Source organism: Delphinus delphis, chromosome 8, assembly GCF_949987515.2.
Source record: "Delphinus delphis chromosome 8, mDelDel1.2, whole genome shotgun sequence".
Classification (NCBI taxonomy): domain Eukaryota; kingdom Metazoa; phylum Chordata; class Mammalia; order Artiodactyla; family Delphinidae; genus Delphinus; species Delphinus delphis.
The window spans coordinates 99365659-99386494 of NC_082690.1; the positions used below are offsets into that span (position 1 = coordinate 99365659).

The 20836-nt window shown below is 40.3% G+C and overlaps 1 protein-coding gene across 2 annotated transcripts; it reads right to left on the bottom strand.

Moving 5' to 3' along the window:
• Window positions 1–4428: 4428 nt before the first annotated feature.
• Window positions 4429–20656, bottom strand: LOC132429951 (glycine N-phenylacetyltransferase). Of its 2 annotated transcripts, XM_060018961.1 has the most exons (7): window positions 20412–20654; window positions 16571–16667; window positions 14228–14323; window positions 10312–10419; window positions 8761–8887; window positions 7734–7905; window positions 4429–5499 (listed from the first exon to the last, which is right to left on the bottom strand). In XM_060018961.1, exons 3-7 carry the CDS (start codon window positions 14303–14305, stop codon window positions 5097–5099), a joined length of 888 nt encoding a protein of 295 aa, XP_059874944.1. In that variant the 5' UTR covers window positions 14306–14323; window positions 16571–16667; window positions 20412–20654; the 3' UTR covers window positions 4429–5096. The 2 variants fall into 2 exon arrangements, with proteins under 2 accessions (XP_059874944.1, XP_069397064.1); XM_069540963.1 differs by lacking the exon at window positions 4429–5499 and having other exon boundaries at window positions 7730–7905; window positions 20412–20656.
• Between the last annotated feature and the right edge of the window lie 180 nt (window positions 20657–20836).

The following is a 20836-nucleotide window of genomic DNA, read 5'->3' on the forward strand; positions in this document are numbered from 1 at the left end:
TCCAGTGGGTCCCCAAGAAGGATTCTCCTGCGTGGCATCGCTCCCACCAATAAAATGAGAACTAGTTCAGCTTAGAAGCAGAGGAAAGCTTTATTCTTCCATCAGGGAATGGAGAGGTGCAAGTTCTGGCTCTAGAGCACACGCTGTCCCTGACAGGTGGTGGGCAGTGCTGCCTTATAGGGTTCTCTCCTTGGCAGGGCGGGTGCGGAGTTCTCTAGGGTCTGGGGCAGGCGTATTGCTCAGGGCTCCAGATGGCAGTGTCGGGTGCAGGGTCTGTGCACACGGCCCTCTGCTGCTGCCACCATCTTGAATCTTGGCGTTGTGGGCAGTGCTTCTGCACAAGGCCCTCAGAGCTGAAGCGTCCGTGCAGCCATTTACACCAGCAACTCTGGTCTGAAGCACCGGGTGTGAGGCCTCTGCACGAGGCACCCTGTGAGCAAAGGAAACCAGATGAAGCACAAAAGAAAAGAGAAAGGTTAGCCTTTATTTTATTACCCAGATTCTGTTTGTATTCCCCGGGAACTGGTTTTGATTTTTTTTTAACTTTTATTTTATATTGGAGCATAGTTGATTAACAATGCTGTGTTAGTTTCAGGTGTGCAGCAAAGAATTTTCACTTATACACATACCCGTATCTACTCTTTTTCAAATTCCTTTCCCATATAGGTTATTACAGAATATTGAGTAGCGTTCCCTGTGCTATACAGTAGGTCCTTGTTGGTTATCTATTTTAAATATAGCAGAAGGGTGGGAGGGGGCAGGGATCGATTGGGAGTTTAGGATGGACATGTACACACTCCCCGGGAATTGTTAATGGGATTTGCCGGTGACACTTCCTTGACTCTGTGGTTATTACCTTTGCTGTGTTACACAGGATAGCAGACATAAATCTTCTCACACACTTTGGGGTCAGGTACAAGGGAAAAGGTTCAGGAGCACTGGCGTCAGTTTTCGTGGAAGTGTTTCTCTGGGTGCTGGGTTAGGGCTGCCAATGACGACAGAAGCAGCACAGCAGAGGGGCTCAGATGAGTAAGATGGGGCCGAACTAACAGGGTTGAGATCCTGACTGCACCTCTTACCTACTGTGACCTTGGACTGATTAGTTGATCTTTCCATGTCTCTGTGTCTGTATCTACAATAAGGAGTAAATAATAGTACTCTTATCTAATAGGGAAATTCAGGCAAGTGGGTTTCCCTGTCTCTACTGATCCCTAATGAGTTCCAGGAAATATATGATCTTGTAGTTTATCCAGCCTTTTCTCATCATTAGTGTGGGAACAAAGCTTTCTCCGCTTTCTAAATCCTAGGTAGAAGCAGAAATAAGATCCTATCTTTTCTTAATTTAGATATGCATAGTTATAATTGCTTAGACAATAATAACTTAAGTTCCTGGTACATGGTAAGCATATAGAAATGTTATATTAACTAAATGAAAAATTATCTAATACAATGCAATATGCATCTGCTAATGTGCATAAAAATGTTTAGTGGTTGGGGCTTCCCTGGTGGCGCAGTGGTTGAGAGTCCACCTGCCGATGCAGTGGACGCGGGTTCGTGCCCCGGTCCGGGAAGATCCCACATGCCGCAGAGCGGCTGGGCCCGTGAGCCATGGCCGCTGAGCCTGTGCGTCCGGAGGCTGTGCTCCACAACGAGAGAGGCCACAACAGTGAGAGGCCCACTTACCGCAAAAAAAAAAAAAAATTTAGTGGCAATAATTCTTTCCTTAGGGCCCTAGGTCCAGTCATACTCAGGAGGCCAGTGAAGTTCATGAATGTCTGATAATTTAGCTAATTCTGGTTCTAATATTCAAAATTCTGAATAACATAAGGCTAGATCCCCAGTGACATGTGAGATTGTATCAATTTATCTAACAGATGTATAATTGCAGTCCCAGAAGGAGAAAAAAGAGAGGAACTAAACATTTTTTAATGGCCCCCAAATTGCAAATTTGGTTTAAAATATCTACCTACACAACCAAGGATCTCAATAAACCCTAAGCATGATAAACACAGAGTAAAACAAGCCTAGAAACATAATAATTAAATTTCTGAAAGGCAAAGATAAAAGGAAAGTCATAAAAGCAGTCAGAGTCAGTAACATGGCATAATAGGAAACCCCACACTCCCCAAAGCCTAGGCACGCCAATTTTAAAATAAGACACAGCTCAACTCCCCTTGTGAGAAATCCAGAGACCACTTGAGAGGCTCCTGCACACCAGGTGGGCATGAAACCAGGAGTACTGAAGCCACTAGGGAAATATGCGGTACCTTCTTACCGTAATCCCCCAAGCCCTGCAGCACAGCACTTCATGCTGGGAGGAAGACCCCAACTCCCAGCTTGTCCCAGGGAAGATGAGAGGACTGGACCGGACATGCAATGGTCTGACTTTTCAGGAGCAGCCTGAGGGACTTATTTTTCCATCTTGCCTGAGTCTGAGTATTGAGTGGAAAGAGCCCCATGTTGGGAACCACTGAGAACAAAGGTGCTGGTTTGAACTAGTGCACGCTCATTGGTAATAGCCCCTCCCCCCCAGCTTAATGCAGAGTGAGCAAAGGCGAAACCCCCCAATTCCAGCTTTTCCCAAAAGCAAAAACAAAAAATTGTTCGCAAGGATGTAGAGAAATTCGGCCACTTGTGCACTGTTGGTAGCAATGTAAAATGGTGCAGACGCTGTGAAAAACAGTATAACAGTTCCTCCAAAAATTAAAACTAGAACTACCATGTGATCCGGCAATTCCACTCGTGGGTATATAGACAAAGGAGTTGAACTCAGGGTCTTGAATAGCTATCTGCACACCCATGTTCATTGAAACATTATTTACAGTAGCCAAGATGTGGAAGCCACCTAAGTGTCCACGGACAGACCAATGGATAAAGAAAATGTGGTACATACACAGAATGGAATATTATTCAGCCTTAAAAGAGACGGAAATGCTGCAATATACGACAACATGAATGAAACTTGAGGACTTTATGCTAAGTGAAATAAGCTAGTTACAGAAGGACAAATAGTGCATGATTCCATTTATATGAGGTATCTAAAGTAATGATACGCATACAAGCAAAAAGTGGAGTGGTAGCTACCAGGAGCTGGGGAGAGGGAAAGATGATGAGTTGCTTATCAATGAGTATAAAGTATCCATTTTGTAAGATGAAAAAGTTCTAGAGGTCTGCTGTGCTCATAGAGAACAATACTGTGCTGTACACAGTTAAGATCTCATATTTTTCAACCACAATAAAATACATAAAATTAAAAAGGGGGGGGGGGGACAAAGCAGGCAGAGACATAAAAGACACACTTCCTTCAGGGAATAATAAGAATTGCAGTTGACTTCTCGTCACTACAAAGTTCGAGTGCACTGGAACAGTATCGCAAAAAGTGCTTCAGGAAAAACAGTGATAAAATTCTACATCCCGGTGAAAATACCCTTCAAAATTTAAATAAAATAAAGCCCTTTTCAGGTAAAAAATAAGCAGCTAATATAATTTATTACTAGAATCTGTGCTGTTTTATGTTGTCAGTATTCAGAAAATTCCAGTGATGCGATGTTGATTGCAGATGTCATACAGAAGCGCTGTCTTAGACCAACAGAATTTCAGGTCATCTCCCGAAATAAGGAAGTGCTTCTTCCTTGATGTATCAGCTTGGAGAATTCTTATTTTTTTTCTACCACTGGTACATCCTCAGTGTCTTTCTTCTCTGATAATCATACCTATGGTTACACTAATTCATTAGAGATGTGAGAATTTTGTTGTTTCATGGCTTTATTGAGATGTGAGAATTTTTTAAAATTCCTGTGTCTTGGAGGAAAAAAATATATATACATAAATATATAGATGCATACCACTAGAGACTAGTGCCTAATGCACTATTCTATTCTCAAATTCCTTTTTGAGGAAGACAAAAAATTCATTATCTTAAAAATATATTTGCTGACAATGCAACATTTTTTCAGTTTCCTTTCTGAACTCTTCGAAGGGTGGATTGTACTACAAGAGAAAGCTGAGAGTAAAGTCATCTTCCTGAACATTTTCGAAGCTTTAATTTTCTGAAACCGCACAGCACACTAGTACATAACATACAATGTTAGTTGGAGGGTTTTCAGTATGTAAAGTCCTTTATTAAACTGTATAAAATGTCCTACAGCTTGGTATGAGAATAATGGCTGATATTAATTGTAAAACTCCTCTTTACACACGAAAGAACGTTACATTTGAAGTATCCCTTTCTACCTAGAGTAGTCTTGTCTTGATACAAGTAATTCATATTCATCCTGCAACTTGAAACAAGTTGATAACATGCCAATTTTTTTATCTTGTCAATTTAGAAAAAAAAAGTCATATTCAGTATTTACAGATTTAACCTAGTTCACAGAATGTACAAATGTTATGTGTGATAATTTCCCACAAATTCGATCCAATTTTATAGATTTTTCCTGATTTACCTCAAATTCAAAGTATCTCTGCCACATACGTTTTAACAGTTATTGTTAAATAACAATTTTCTTTTTGCATGTGTGTTGTTTCTGGAAAACAAGATGTTAAATTGTCCTGCTATTGTGATATGACAAGCTATAGTACTTAAGTTGTCTTACTCTGCATTCCATGTACACGTTCTAAGTAGAGAAAGATATGATGGTGCTGGAAAGAAGAATATTGGCACCAGTAGAGCAGTGGGTTGCATTTATTCCTTATTGATTAGGGATAGTTTCCTTACTAGCCATATGTATTAGAAGAAAATTGTGAACCAGTAAAATAAACCAGACAGAAACAGAAATCCTGCATGATATCACTTATACGTGGGATCTTCAAAAACAAAAAGTTGAACTCACAGAATAGAATGGTGGTTGCCACGGTTGGAATGTGGAGGAAGTAGGAAGGTCTGCTGGACCCAAAGGGAAATTCATGAGTGATTTGGGAGAAGGGACTCTGGTGCTTCTGTTGACCACTCATGCTGCTTCCCCAGAGCCCAAACAACACACACTGCTTTACTGCTGATTACAGTTTATTCTTTCTTTCTCTCCCCCCCACCCCTCCGCCAGCATCTCTTGCCATGTGACCAGCCCACCCAGCACTGTCTTGGGTTCGTGGCTGCTTCACAGAGGCACACAGTTCCACTGGTTCCAATCACAGGGCATGGGGACGTGTTGCAGATTGTGACTAATTTTCTGTACGATTTTGTTGGCTCTGTCTGTATGGTTATATACGGGGAAGCCGAGTTTGTCCAGAGCATGACTGTGGACAAACAACATATGGGAGACGAGACCCTGGCCCCGGTACTCAGGCAGGGTGGCCCCCATCCGCACCTCTCCTGTCTGGTCCATCAGGGACCAGGACACAGGGGTCCCCTCAGGCCCCAGCAGGCAGAAGGTGGGGAAGGTCCGGATACAGCGCTCGATGAACCGCTGGCTCCTCTCATTGCCACCGAAATGCCAGAATTTATTCACCAAGGCAGCGTGGGTAGGATCCAGGGATGAGAGTTTAAACATCTCTTGGTTACTATTGAGAAGAAGGAAAAAGAACAGTCCATAAATCACACATACTGTGGAGTATCATATTTGTTTGCCCCCAAATTGTCTTCAGACAATGCAAATGAGAGCACAGGTAAAGGTACAGATTCTGCAACCAGACCGCCGGGATTCATAACCTGGCTGGTTGTGTGATCTCGAGCAGGCAATGTAATGTCTCTCTGCCTCCATTTCTTCTTTATAAAGCAGGGATATCCAAAAATACTGATATAAGAGCAATTACATCATGAGTACCTAGGACTTGTGCCCATAAACAATAAGAAGTACATAAAAATTAAGTATCGGTCCTTTCAGCAATGCAGTGACTCTCCCCTTAATATGAGGGAATTGATATCACCCCCATTTTACAGATAAGAAAAATAGTAAACAGAAAATAGGCAAGTGCCCCAAAGCGCATGCTAGCAAGCTATATGTAAAGCCAGAGCTTAGAATCATGGAATCTTAGAATGTTGGCATCAGAGGGTCCTTGGCCACTGTGGGAACTGAATGAAGTCCAGAGAGGGGGAGTGATGTGGCATGCAGGCGGCCCCCGAAGTACAGAACACTGAATCTGAAGGCATCTGCAGGCTGTAAAGAGGCTTCGGTGGCGGGGGTGGGGGGGGTCCTAGCCCACCATGTGGAACTAGGAGATCTAGACTCAAGCCCATTATGCCCTTAACCATCCATGGGACCTGAAGAAGCTGTTTCATTATCTGAGCCTATTTTCTGTCAGGAAACTAGGGATAATATCTCCTACCTTGTCTATCTCATGGGGTGGACGGGAGAATCAAATGAGATTATAGATGTGCAGGTGCTTTTCAGGTGTCACGTGTGATACAATGTGAACAAAGCTTTTCCATGTACATTAACACACAGGGGGTCCTAGGATTGGGCATCTCCAGCTCAAATCTCCACCACCAGTGTTCCGTTCTATTCAGTGTTAGACTGGACATCAATGGGGGAAAATATATAATTTGTTTAACTTCTCTTTACTGGAAAACTTTTTTTTTTTAATACATTAATTTATTTTTGCTGTGTTGGGTCTTCGTTTCTGTGCGAGGGCTTTCTCTAGTTGTGGCAAGTGGGACCACTCTTCATCGCGGTGCGCGGGCCTCTCACTATTGCGGCCTCTCTTGTTGCGGAGCACAGGCTCCAGACGCACAGGCTCAGTAGTTGTGGCTCACGGGCCTAGTTGCTCCGCGGCATATGGGATCCTCCCAGACCAGGGCTCGAACCCGTGTCCCCTGCATTGGCAGGCAGACACTCAACCGTTGCGCCACCAGGGAAGCCCTCCTGGAAAACTTTTGCTCTGTGAAGTGAACTCATTAAATGCGTATTTTTCAAGCATCTGCTGTGTGTTCAGTCTGGTATTGAGGATCTATCAGTGAACGACATAAAGAAGGTCGCTGCACTTGTGGAGTTTGAAATGTTGTAGGGGAGAGGGTCAAAGAACGAACAGGTCAGTACACACACAAACAGGCTGATTTCAGATAATGATAAATGCAATAAAGAATAAAAATTGGGTTTTGCAGTTGAAGACTTATGGGAGGCGGTGGTTTTAGACAGGGTTCTCTGAGAAGACCTCTCTGAGGAAATGACATTTGAGAGTATGAATGACAGAAAGAGGCAAATATATGAAGATCACAGGGAAGGACACTGTAGGCAGACAAAGTGCAAATGCATGTGTGAATGTATGAGATCGAGCCGCAGAAAGATGGCCAGAGCTGCTGGTGGGAGTCAGCTAGAGGGACAGAATGAAGTCCAAAAGGTGATGGGTTCCAGGTCTTACGGGACCTTGAAAGTCCATAAAGGAGTTTGGTTTTATTAAAAGTATGCTGAGGGCTTCCCTGGTGGCGCAGTGGTTGAGAGTCCGCCTGCCGATGCAGGGGACACAGGTTCGTGCCCTGGTCCGGGAAGATCTCACATGCCGCGGAGCGGCTGGGCCCGTGAGCCATGGCCGCTGAGCCTGCGCGTCCGGAGCCTGTGCTCCGCAACGGGAGGGGCCACAACAGTGAGAGGCCCGCGTACCGCAAAAAAAAAAAAAGTATGCTGAGAAACCTCAATGGCTTCTTGGCAGGTGAATGGACATAATCCACATTCCCTACGAAAAGCGATCACCCTGGAAATGGACTGTAGGGAGACAAGGGGGACATAAGGGGAGAAGTTGGGAGGCTACTTCCATAGTGAAAGATGCGAATAGTGCAGAGCGTCTTTTTTCAAACTCACATGGCTTTGGGTGTGCCGTATCCAGCAGGTAAGTTCTTTGTCTCCGGCAGGGAAGGAAGAAGTTTCCTCGCTGTCTCAGACATCACATAGAGAATGCATTGCGTTTGCTTGACCTGAACGGATTTAGTGGTTGCAAGATTCCGTATCACCTCATCCAGACTGGACTGTGAACCTAGAGAGGGATAAAGTTAGGAGAAAAGCAATTGTCCATTTAGATGCTTCACGAAGCTTCCCAACAGAAGCTATGCAGGACTTAACGTCAGACGATGTTGCCTCTGCTGTTGCAAGTGACCATGTGACCATGGCCATGTAGCTACCTAAGCATGTTTTCTCTTCTGCAATACAGAGATAATACTAGAAATCCTGACTACAGTACTGTGAAATCAAGGAGAATTGGTATTTAGAAAACAGTAGGCAACCTTGCATGTTCACATACTACATGCCCAGGTATTGGTCTGATACCACATTTAACCCTTACATTAACCTTATGTTTTAGGTACTTTAATTATCTTCATTTTTTATATGTGAGGGAACTGAATAATAGTTAAGTTACATCACTTGCACAAGATCACAAAGCAAGTCACAGGCAGAGCAAGGATATCACCCAAGGGAGTCTGACTCCAACAATGACAGGTGTTCTTGTGACTGGGGTAGTGCTCTGTGGCACAAGGACTTATCATTCTAATTCTAGGAATGGAAGGCCAGAGGGAGAGCTCTGCTCTCACATCCAATCACCCTAAGGGATCCTGAATATGACTGAAAAATATATCATGAATCCTCCGGTAACGAGAACTTGCATCACTCACACGTTCTTAAAGGAACCTTAGAGTTTGTAATGCTTGAATTCAACTCCACTGAAGAGGTGGTGGCAGCTGATACAGAGAATGAACATCAAGCTGAGTGTCTGGAGTTTGGTAAAAGGAAATAAAGGTTGTAGGGGGATGTACTCAGGATAAAAAGTGACCCTACGGGTACATAGATATGAGCAGTCCTAGCAGCCAGCACATATCCCAGATCCCTTACATACTTTGGATCTGCAAATGTTGTTTCCAGTTGATGACGTCTGATGTGCTAAGGGATTCTTGACAGTTCTTGAGGTCCTTAGAATAGATTTGGTAGCTGTTGGTGTAGTGATCAAAGTCATCTGCCATATCCTGTTTGGTTGGGTAATATAAATAAATCAAATTGACTCGACCCAGTGACTGGAATACTTGTGCTTGGTATTTATTATACAGTGATGTTTTACAAACCTAAATATTGATATTCTTCTTGATGTACTATCATCATTCCTGAATCATTTACATCATAAGACTAAGTAAAGGATTTAATGAATTATTCCACTTATGAGTAAGAAAAACTTGATGAACTAGGTATTTATATGTTACATTACAATTTCAAATCAGCCAACCACGTACCAGTTTACAAAGCATTCTTCAGTAATTCTGTAATCCTCAGGAGAAGGAAGGAATTTTTGTCAAAGACAAGTTTCCATTGCAAGAGTAAATGTTACTCTGTTTCAAAGAGTCTCAGAACAAATGGATTACGAAAACAATATTGAAATTGACACAGGTAACTTTGTATTAGAATTCTCACATGGGATAAAGCTATACAGAGTGAAGACACGTGATGTCTTTAAAATGTAACCCACAATGCACTATTGTTTACAAAATAATTCATATTCCCAACAAAACGGAAATGCGACACTTGCTCAATAAGATCTGCTCAAAATTAACAAATAAAGGGCGAGATTTATTTTGAAGGCAAAGGAAGGAGAGAACAACTACCCAACAAGGGTAGAATAGCTGGAAGGTGTTGCACAGAAATGCCCTCAGCATTAATACCACCAACAATCTCTGTTTTAAAGTTGCATAAAAAAGCGAATATTATTCCATTTTTAGATTTCAATAATTAAATTATCTTTATTTTTGTATTCTGTTTAATTTGCTTTTTTAAAGTCACTATACATTTAAATTTTACTTGTAAATAATTTATATCAAAATACTATGAGATGAATTTTTATTTTATATTTGCAATATGCTTCCAACATATTTATATTTGAAACAGATTAACCACTTAGTTTGAGTGATTTTTAAAAGTCTGGTACTGAAAATATATTCCCAGATACAAGCATTGTAATTTGTTCTTTATATTTCCTTAACGTTATTCATGTTTCACTTCACATATTTTGGGGTGTTATTTTCTCTACTTAGAATGCAATCTCTGCTCTTGTCAACCTGTCAAAAACCTCTTATTCTTCAAAATTCAGTTTTGGTGAAATGTCTGTTATGAAGGCTCTCTGATCCTCTCCCTGCATCCCCTGACATCTACAGTTTTAATCATCTCTTGCTCAGTGCTACTTCTGTATCTCGTATGTTTTTGTACATTTTCAAAGCATGTTGTAATTTATTTGCTTGTCTATGTTTCCCTCCAGGCTGTGAAGTTCTTGAGGACAGGGACTTGTTCACTATTACTGCAATTCATTTTGGTATCCCCAGGGTCTACCACATTGCAAGGTACATGGTAGGTTCATAGTGAATACAAACATAGATGCAAATTCATTCCACACCTAGCACCTTACCTGCTCCTGAGGGCGGATAACCACTGTATTAAAATCAGGCCACCTGTCCACCAGGGCCTTTAGCTTGAATGGGTTTCCCTGATTCATGTGGAAGACGGTCCCATAAACCTGCAGTATCCGGACAAAGTGAGAGGGTCAGCTTATTAGGAAGGGTTGGCAAAGTGTCTTGCGTTTGATCAGTCCAGTTTGTTTCTATGAAATGAGGGTAAGTACCTAATAGGGCATTCAGTTCAATCTTCAGGTTCTACTAGGTTCTAGATTTTGGGGTCAAACAATGAGAATATTATATGAATAGTTTTTAAAATCCAGATAAATAAAATGAATAAATTAAAAATCATCTACTATCACATTGCAGAATTTAGTGTTCTCTTTCCATTTTATTCCGTTTATTTACACATTGTTTTTAAACATGAAATTACCTAATACATATTAATTTAACATCTATTCCCCCCCCATACGTACACATACACACTATACTATGAGCATATTTCCATGTCAGTAAACACAAATCTACATAGTCATTTTTTTTTGCTGTACACGGGCTTCTCACTGTTGTGGCCTCTCTCGTTGCAGAGCACAGGCTCCAGACGCGCAGGCTCAGTGGCCATGGCTCACGGGCCCAGCTGCTCCGCGGCATGTGGGATCTTCCTGGACCGGGGCACGAACCCACGTCCCCTGCATCGGCAGGCGGACTCCCAACCACTGCGCCACCAGGGAAGCCCCAAATGACTTTTGAGTTAGACTTTTGAGTTCATGTCGAGCACTTTGTGTAGTTCCTGACATTTGGTAAGTGTTCTAGATGTGTTGGCTATAAATTTTATCATATTTTATTTAATCCTCCCAACAGCCCTGCAAGGTAATCATAACCCTCTTTAAGGTTGAGGAATGTCTACCGAGTGTATTTACTTTCCAGTTTTACTCATTTTACATGCAAGAGCACTGAGACTTAGAGATGTTTACTTTTTGCAGTGTTACCCAGAAAACAATGAATTTGTGGGGTCAGAGCAGTCTGACTCCTGACCTTGTTCCTCTCGACAGTTCCCTACCCTACCTCAGTCAGAAGGCTCAGTGTCTCTGGGCTGCACTCAGCACTCATAGCTGAGTCTACACATGATCCCTATACAAGGTGTCAGAGCACCAGAAAAAGGTAAAAAAAGGTGTAATATGATGCCATTCCTTCCAGGTTTCCCATCAGCAGGGTCAGTGTAATTAACTATACTGAAATATACATCATATTCATGCTGCCCTGAGAAGTCCAGAGCTGTGATTCATCAACAAAAGAAAATGAGATTTATTTTAGAGACAAGCCTTGTAAATTAACAGTTTATACCTAAGGTTTTTTGTTGTTGTTGTCGCTTGTTTTTTTTTTTGGGGGGGGGAGGTTGCTTATAAAGGTATTGATTTTTAATTTTTAATTCCAATTGTTCATTGCTAGCACATAGAAAAACAATTTTTGTATTATGTATATTCACCTTAAAGCCTTTGCTTAACTTGGTTATGTATCTAGGAGCTTTTTAGGGTGGCTTTTTGGTAGGTTCCTTAGGATTTTTTACATTCCACAATCATACCATCTGTGAATAAACACTAATTTATTTCTTTCCAATACATATGTCTTTTATTTCTTTTTCCTGCCTTATTGTACTGGCTAGGATATCCAGTACCATGTTGAATAGAAGTGTGAGAATGAATATCTTTGCCTTGTTACCGATCTCAGGAGGAAAATTCACTCTTTCACTATTTAGTATGATGATAGATGTAGATTTTTCCAGTATGCTTTTTATCAGGTTGAAGAAATTCCTTCTATTCCTAGTTTGCTGAGAGTTTTATTTCTATGAGGAATATTACATTTTGTCAAATATTTTTTTCTGCATCTATTGAGAGAAGATCATATGGCTTTTCTTTTTCAGTCTGTTGATATGGTGAATTACATTGATTGATTTTTGAATGTTGAACCTGCCTTGCATTTCCAAGATAAACTCCCCTTGGTTATGATGTATTATCCTTTCGATATATTGATGGATTTGACTTGATAGTATTTTGTTGAGGGTAATCTCTGTTCACAAGGGATATTGTTCTGTAGTTTTCTTTTCTTGTAATACCCACTTCTGATTTTGGTATCAGGGTAATTCTGGGCTCATAAAATGATTTGAGAGGTGTTTTCTCCTCTGCTCTATTCTGCAAGAGTTTGTGTAGAAGGGGTATTATTTTTTCCTTACATGTGTAGTAAAAATTGCCACTGACACCATCTGGACATGGAGTTTTCTTTGTTGGAATGTTTTAAATTACAAAATCAATTTCTCCAATAGATATAGGACAATATAGTTTGCATTTTTCTTCTTCAGTGACCTTTGGTAATTTGTGCTTTCCACAGAACATACATTGTGAAATTTATGAGCTCAGCATTGAAAACAGTGTATCCTAATATCTTTATAATGTCTATTGTGTTTGTAGTAATGCTCCCTGTTCTATTCCTGATATTTATAATTTGTGTCTTCTATTTCTTGGTCAGTTTGGTTAGAACTTTACCAACATTATTGATTTTTTTCACTGAACCAGAGTCTAGATTTATTGATTTTCTTAATTGTTTTTCTCTTCTCAAATTTACTGATTTCAGCTCTTATCTTTCATAATTTTCTTAATTGTGTTTTCTTTGAGGTTAATTTACTTTTTTTTCTAGTTTTTAAGGTAGAAACTTAAAGCATTGATTTGAGACCATTATTCTTTTTTATTATAAGCGCTTAATGCTATCTATTTCCCAGTTATCACTGCTTTAGTTGCATCCCAAAACTTTTCAAAAGTTGTATTTTTATTTTCGTTCAACTAAAATATTTTCTAATTTTACTTGTGATTTTGAAGCATGATTTATTTAGAAGTATATAATTTCTAGAAATTCAGGTATTTCCCAGACACCTTTCAGGTTTTTTTAATTTTGAGTTTAACTCTATATTGTTCAAGGACATGCTTGGTATGATTTCAATTCTTCTAAACTTTTCAAAATTATGGTCTACTTTGGTAAATGTTCCATGTGCACTTGAAAATAATATGTACTCTGCTGTGGTTGTGGAAAGTATTCTATAAATGCCAGTTACTTCAGGCTGGTTCATTGTATTTCATATGTAATAAGTTCACATATATTTATAGGTTTTCTGTCTATTCTACAAATTGCTGAGAGAGGAATGCTGAAGTCTTTATACCTGTGTGTTTCCCTATTTCTTCTTTCAGTTCTATCAGTTTTTGTCTCAGGTACTTTGAGCCTTTGTTGTTGGGTGTATACATTTCAGCCTTTCTTATGTCTCCTTGATGAATTAATGCCTTTATCATAATGCAGTGACACTCTTTAACAATAGCCTAGTCCCTTTGCAACATATATTATTGCAAGAAAAAACACTTCTCTGTGGTATAAGATCACTTCTTAAACACAATTTCTGTCTCACCCCAGGTTAAACATAATAATCCTTTGGGGTTTGACAAAACAGAAATTGACCAGTTATTAATTACAAAGGAGAATCACAATGGTTAACTTTTCATCGGGCACTTGATTGTTTGGGAAGAATAAATTACACATTAACTTTGCCAGTTCTGGACAAACTTCCAGTGTTATACAACGTAAGAGTTGAAAGGGCACAAGGGAAAGTTTTTGGGTCATCACACAGCAAAGAACATAGTGGATTCCAATCATAGCATTGCCACTCACTATTGCTGTGATCTTGGTCAGGTCATAACTGAGCCTCCGTTTCCTCTTTGGTTCTACAGACATGATGTACCTGCCTTGCAGAGAGATGATGTGAACTAAATGAGATGCAAGATGAGTGAGCGTCTGGCACAGAGTAGGTGCTCAGTGAATGCTTGTTCTCTTGCCCACCTTTTTCTGAGGCTGTTGCTAGTCCTTTTTCCCCTAAGAATGTTCCACTCTCACCTTTAAGGACTCAGGGAGGCTCTTCCTCAAGGATTTCTCTAACATCTGCAGCAGTTGCGGGCCTTGTAAGTGGAACATCTTGGCAGGTACCTTAATCTAAAGAGAGGATCGAAAACCAAGGGATGAGAAGTGCTGCAAGACACACAAAGACACCTAAGCCCTGTTATCCTGGAAAACAGCAATTGCTAAAGAAACTTCTCCATCCCGTTTGTGTTTTTGAAATGTCTTCCTGCAAAGCACTGTCCTTTCTTCCGTTTGGCGTAGTAAGACTCACCGTGTCCCCCTGTTACCTATGACAAGGCCAGCTACTAAGCCTTCAAATTCCCAATCTTCAACAAATGAACAGCTCATACAACTCAACATCAACCCCACCCCCAAACAACCCAATTAAAAAATGGGTAGAAGAACTGGGTTCTTTGTAGCCCTGTTTACTCTTCCTTCATAAATGGTTAGCTTGACCGTTTATCCCCACTGAACCATCAGAACGAAGTGTTCTGATGTCTTAACAAAAGTTATGGGCTTGAGCGCACATTAGTCAAGCTTCTCTCCTCCACACAGGGCTCTGCACTGTGACCTACGCTCAGCCAGAGCCACCACTGGCATTCAGAATGATCCCCCATGAACCTTGCTTACTCCTTTCCGTAAAAGAATAACCATTTCCTGCCTGACCTTTCAGGTGTTTGCAGATGTTATGGTCTAAGAATTCTCCTGTTGAAATAATACCCTCTCTCTGTTACAGCACTCCTTTTCCCCACTCTTGAAATAATCCTTTCAAATAAAGGCTCTCCTTACCAAAGTCTGGCCTTGATTTTTATTCAAGGGTATCTTAGTATGGCTTCATTACCATTGAAATAGACGTTTGTGACTAGCCTGGAAACCTAAGTATTGATTTATTCATCCATGCAGTCTTTCACTTATGCAATCGCTCAATAAATATTTATTGAGAACTCACTGTCATCTCAACAACTGTGGTGAGTGTCCCCTCAGCTAGGCTGAACTACATTTCTCAGAATTCCCTTCTCTGCACATTTCCAGTTAAGGTGGGCCACAGAGAGATTCCTAAGGAGCACCTGGAGGGCAGAGTCGAAGCAGCAGGCGTTTTGCAGCTAAACTCACGACCCAAGGTAGGGGCTGGGTTGGCAAGTGCCTCACTCTCCCCAGGTCTGCTTTCAGCTCGTCTGTCACCTGGGCCAGGTGTGGGTGTTTAGCTCCTTACCAAAGGAACCTGGCTTCTGCGGGACACCCATTCTACCAAGGTCAGGGTCAGTAGGACCGACAAAGTTTCTCTGGCCCCGTGAGCCTCAGCTTATAACTGTGGGTTTCAGCTTGTTCTTTTTCCCTCTCACGTTCTTTTCCCAGCTACCTTCCCTGTGTACTTCAGTCTTCAGCACCAGGTGGGAAGAAACAGCCTTACAGAAACTGCTGAACTAGTCCACACAATTGCATACGGTCGATTCCCTGTAACAAATCTACTTTTCGGCTTGGACCCTGACTGATACACTTAATTTTGATCAACTAACTCTCTGAGCAACTGTGAGCTTAGATTTCCTGTTGTTTAAGCACTCATAATCTAATAAGGAAAATAAAACACGTACACAACAAACATATGCCCCATAGAGAGAGCTAACTTATCCCATAAATATGCAATCACAATGCTATAGAATTCATGACATTTTGAAGCAGCCATTTTGATGTGCTTTAAAATATAAATTATTCTCATTTGTATTACCAAATGATATTGAAAACGAATTCAATCACCCTATCCCCAATCCTCACCTCTTCTTGAGCCTTAGCCCATCCCTAAACCTAAGAGTCTGATGTGTATAGTGTATATCACTATGTAAGATAAAGCAGCATTTCTGCATTTTGACTCACTGTAGGAAATTAGGATGATCAGAAGAACTGGATCATAACATGCTGACTAAAAATGTAGACAGAAGACTGTGGCAAATCAAATGTTCTGCCTAAGGCCTACGAGATTCACAAAAGACAGAGAATACTTCTCAGTGGAAGCTTATAGCGTTCTTAAAGGAGATTGCACTAGAACTGGCCATTGAAGAGAGGATGGTGTTAGATGTCAGCTGTCATATCCCTGGGAATGACCGGCTAACTCTTCCTGACAAGAACTATGGGGAAAGTTCTTGTTAGACTCAAAATGGCATTAAATTTGGAATATGCAGAACCCTGTAGATATTAGGAGAAAGTCATTGTTGTTTAAACTCATTTATTTACCTAAGTTCCTGACTGTTCTTTTAAAGGTCATCCCCGGTCTGTTTTTGGTATCCATGAATTTAGCTCATCAATGCTAGGAAACTGACCTCAGCTGGCTTCTTCTCTACTTACTTTGGCTTCCCAGCTCTCTGGTCACTGTGTTCAGGGCCTGCTCCTCTTCAGCTCAACCCTTTGGGAACAGTGGTCCTTTGGGATGAGCAGGTAGAATCTGTACTTGGAGAAATGGAACTAGTATTAGTTTGCGTCTATTGGCAGTCATGCTCCAGTTACCAAAGACTTCTTTTCATGTTTTGATCCTGCTGTCTTAACATGTTGGAGAATCTTGGACAAATTAATGTTTTGATTTTGCATATGTGTTCCCTTTTACCTGGACTTTTTGTCAGTTATCTGGGGAGAAAAAATAGTCCCTTCATTTAACCGGGAGGTCCCTTCATGATTTGAGGGGAGGAGAGTCTAGACCAGAACCACTAGGGAGGTGGTTATCTCTCTTTTTTCCCCACCTTTATTGAGATATGATTGACATATAATGTTGTGTAAGTTTAAGGTGTACAATGTGATGAGTTGATACATAGGTACATTGCAAAATGATCACCACAATAAGGTTAGTTATCACCTCCATCACGTCACGTATTTCTTTTTGCATTGTTGTGAGAGCATTTAAGATCTACTCCTTAGCAACTTTCAAGTACATAATACAACACTGTTAATTATAGTCACCATGCTACACACCAGATCTCCAGAAATTATCTCATAAATGGAAGTTTGTACCCTTTGAACAACATCTTTGCATCTCCTCCAACCCCTGGTCGCTTGCAACCACTATTCTTCTCTGTTTCTATCAGTTTGTTTTTTTTCAGATTCCACATGTAACTGAGATCATAGCATATTTGTCTTACTCTATCTGACTTTTTTCACTTAGCATAATGCTCTCAAGTTATCCATGTCACAAATGGCAGAATTTTCTTCTTTCTCATGACTGAATAATATTCCAATGTATAGATATACCACAACTTATTTATCCATTCATCCATCTATGGACACTTAGACTGTTTCCATGTCTTGGCTCTTGTGAATAATCCTGCAATGAACATGGGGGTGCAGGTGTCTCCTCAAGATAGTGATTTAATTTCCTTCAGATATGTACCCAGAAGTGGGGTTACTGGATCATATGGTAGTTCTATTTATAATTTTTATAGGAACCTCCATACTGTTTCCATAGTGGCTGCACCAATTCATAATCCCACCAACAGTACATTAGGGTTCCCTGTTCTCCACATCTTTGACAACACTTATCTCTTGTCTGCTTGATAATAGCCATTTAAACAGGTGTGAGGTATTATTGTGATTTTGTTTCGAGCATCTTTTCATGTACCTATTGGCCATTTGTATGTCTTCTTTGGAAAAATGTCTTTTCAGGGCTTCTTTGCTCATTTTTAAACAGGATTAAATATATATATAATATATATTTTTTGCTCTTGACTTGTATGAGTTCTTTACATATTTTGGATATTAACCCCTTATTGGTTTGCAAATATTTTCTCCCATTCCATAGGTTGTTCATTTTGTTGACTGTTTTTTTTCTCTCCATAAGCATTTTTTTTTTTTTTTTTGCGGTACACGGGCCTCTCACTGCTGTGGCCTCTCCCGTTGCAGAGCACAGGCTCCGGATGCACAGGCTCAGTGCCCATGGCTCACGGGCCTAGCTGCTCCGCGGCATGTGGGATCTTCCCGGAACGGGGCACGAACCTGTGTCCCCTGCATCGGCAGGTGGACTCTCAACCACCAGGGAAGCCCTCCATAAGCTTTTTAGTTTGATATAGTCCCACTTTATTTTTTGCTTTCGTTGCTTGTGCTTCTGTTGTCATATCCAAAAACTCATTGCCAAGACCAAGGTCAAGTTTTTTCCCCCATGTTTTCTTCTAGGAGTTTTACGAATTCAAGTCTTAATACATTTAAGTCTTTAACCCATTTTAAGTTAATTTTTAAAGTGTTGTTTGTATCTTGACTGTAGCTGCTGTGGGCAGTCACTGGGACTGGTAAGACTTACTTAAGTCCTGTAAATGAGTTTTTTTTTTTTTTTACTATCAAGGTAAAGTCTATTAGTCTCCTCTGTCGTCCTTCTATTCCCCAGAAGACCACAGAATATTTCTTTAACTCAGTATCTGATTTAACAACTCCTGCCTTTCTTCATTTTATTTATGCTCTACTTCCAGAAGACCTTCTAAATCCAGCTTTTGCTCCCGTTTCAAAGTCTTACTCAAATTTCAGGTTTTCCCCTATTGACTCCCTCTATTTCCTCAATCCAAACAATACAAATCACTCTCTTTTCTGCACTCCCCTAAGGTTATGTACATATTTCAATCACACAACTTGTTACAGTAAATTGCATTTTGTCTTCTAGATTATCAGTCCTCTGGGCAGGGCCTCAAATGATTTATTTTATTATTCTCAATGTTTATTACACACAGTAAGGACTCGATGTCTGTTTAGTGATTGAATGTACTATGTATTTGTATCAACATAATCGATTTAGTCACTCTGCTTACCAAGAGGGAAAAGACTCCTTCATTCATTCAACAAGTACTTGCAGAAGGCCAACTATGTTCTGGGCATGGGAATTTCTACCAGTTGCTCCTCTGAAAAAAGGCTCAGACCAGAATAGAAGTACCTGTGCCGTATCTTGGAAAGTATCAAGACAGTAGTAGACATGTATCATTTCTAAAGACTAATCAGACATTAGCGAGGAGCATTTCACAAAAAGATTACATGAAAATATGAAAAATTCAATTTGATGCCAGTTTACTGGGGATATTAAAGTATCAACAAGTACATTTGGGAGAACTTTCTGTACGTGTGTGCACACACACACTGAAAACACAAATATGGTGTTCAGTAAACGCAGTTGACTAAAACTGAGGAGATTCATTTTAGTGGGTTGCCAGCATTGATAGTGGGCAAAGTCCTATAGAGCACACTTTGAAACCTTTGACAAAGCCATTCCAGAACTGGGAATTTATTCAAAGAAAACAATTCAAATGAAGAAAAATACTCTGAAAAAGTTTGTAAAGCAATACAATATTAAGTAACAGGGAAGTATTGGACACAATCTCAGTGTCTCTCTATAATTTACATAAACTATGATCTATCATTATTTTACTACTCTAAAACCCATTAACATAAAAGTTATGATATATATGTTGTCATAGGAGAGAGTCTTAAAGATGAACATGAAAAGGATTAAAATGACAGTGCAAAAATTCTAACTAGCTATAAAGTATTTTTCTGTTCATATTTACATAAACCATGTAAAGATAAAAAATTAGAAGGAAACACCAAATATAGGGGCATTACAGCTGAGATTTTTAAAATTACATTCTTTTTTATAGTTTTAAATTCATATTTAATATCATCTGTATTGTAATTCTTTTACTAGAATCTACCTTGTCTCTTTGACACTTCAAGCAGGGCACTTAATTTCCCTGGGCATCCTTTATCCAAGGGGGAAAAAAGTCTGACTATGTAACTTAGTACGTTACTAGAGGATTAAATAAGATCATATTTGCATAGTATGTCAACAATCTCTGTTATATACTGAGACCTGAACCAGCCTATTCCTTCCCAGATGCTATTACATTTTCTATCACCCATCTACCAATGGCAAGCTCCCAAATTGCTCCAAATTTATCAATTCAGAATAAAAGCCTGTCTTTATCCAGTGAAAAACTTCTCACAGAATTAGGATACTGCCGTACACACAGTAGATGCCTGATACAGGTTTCTCAAAGGGAATAGCTTCCCTTTCATCTGGCATAATTCCGTTTCATCTGGCATAATTCTCAACACAGATGAGAAATTCTTATACACATCCAACAGTAGCATTTTTATTCATTCCACTTCAGTGCGGAAACAGAAGGAGATGAGGAGTCTCAGAGCAATGATCCTTTGTTCTCACCTGCAAAGCTGTCTTCTCATTCAGTCTCTGCAGAGGTCCTCAGAAAAAAAAGAGGCGGCCGATTTTTCTAGAAGATGAAATATGTCTTCTGGGTATAGTGGTCTTGAAAAGTGTACTTTAATCTGTTTGATCCAAAAACTGCTGAGCTGAGGTTCGTAATAGAATTCATGCACCAAGCTGCATGCCTGGCAGTGGAGTGCGAGATGGACTCCCTCCCTCCGGGTCCCATGTTCAGGGACAGGGCTCTGTAACGTTGAGACATTGGCAGAGTGCCTCCTGAGGCTCTTTTTCCAGAAGGCTGAGCTGCTTTCTGGTCCTAAAGGTCCTGTCAACACTCAGCAACTCTGATCTGTGAAACCAGCTGGCTAAGAACTGGGAGGCAGGTGGATCACTACAAGAAATACCTATTTCCTTCTCTCCCCTTT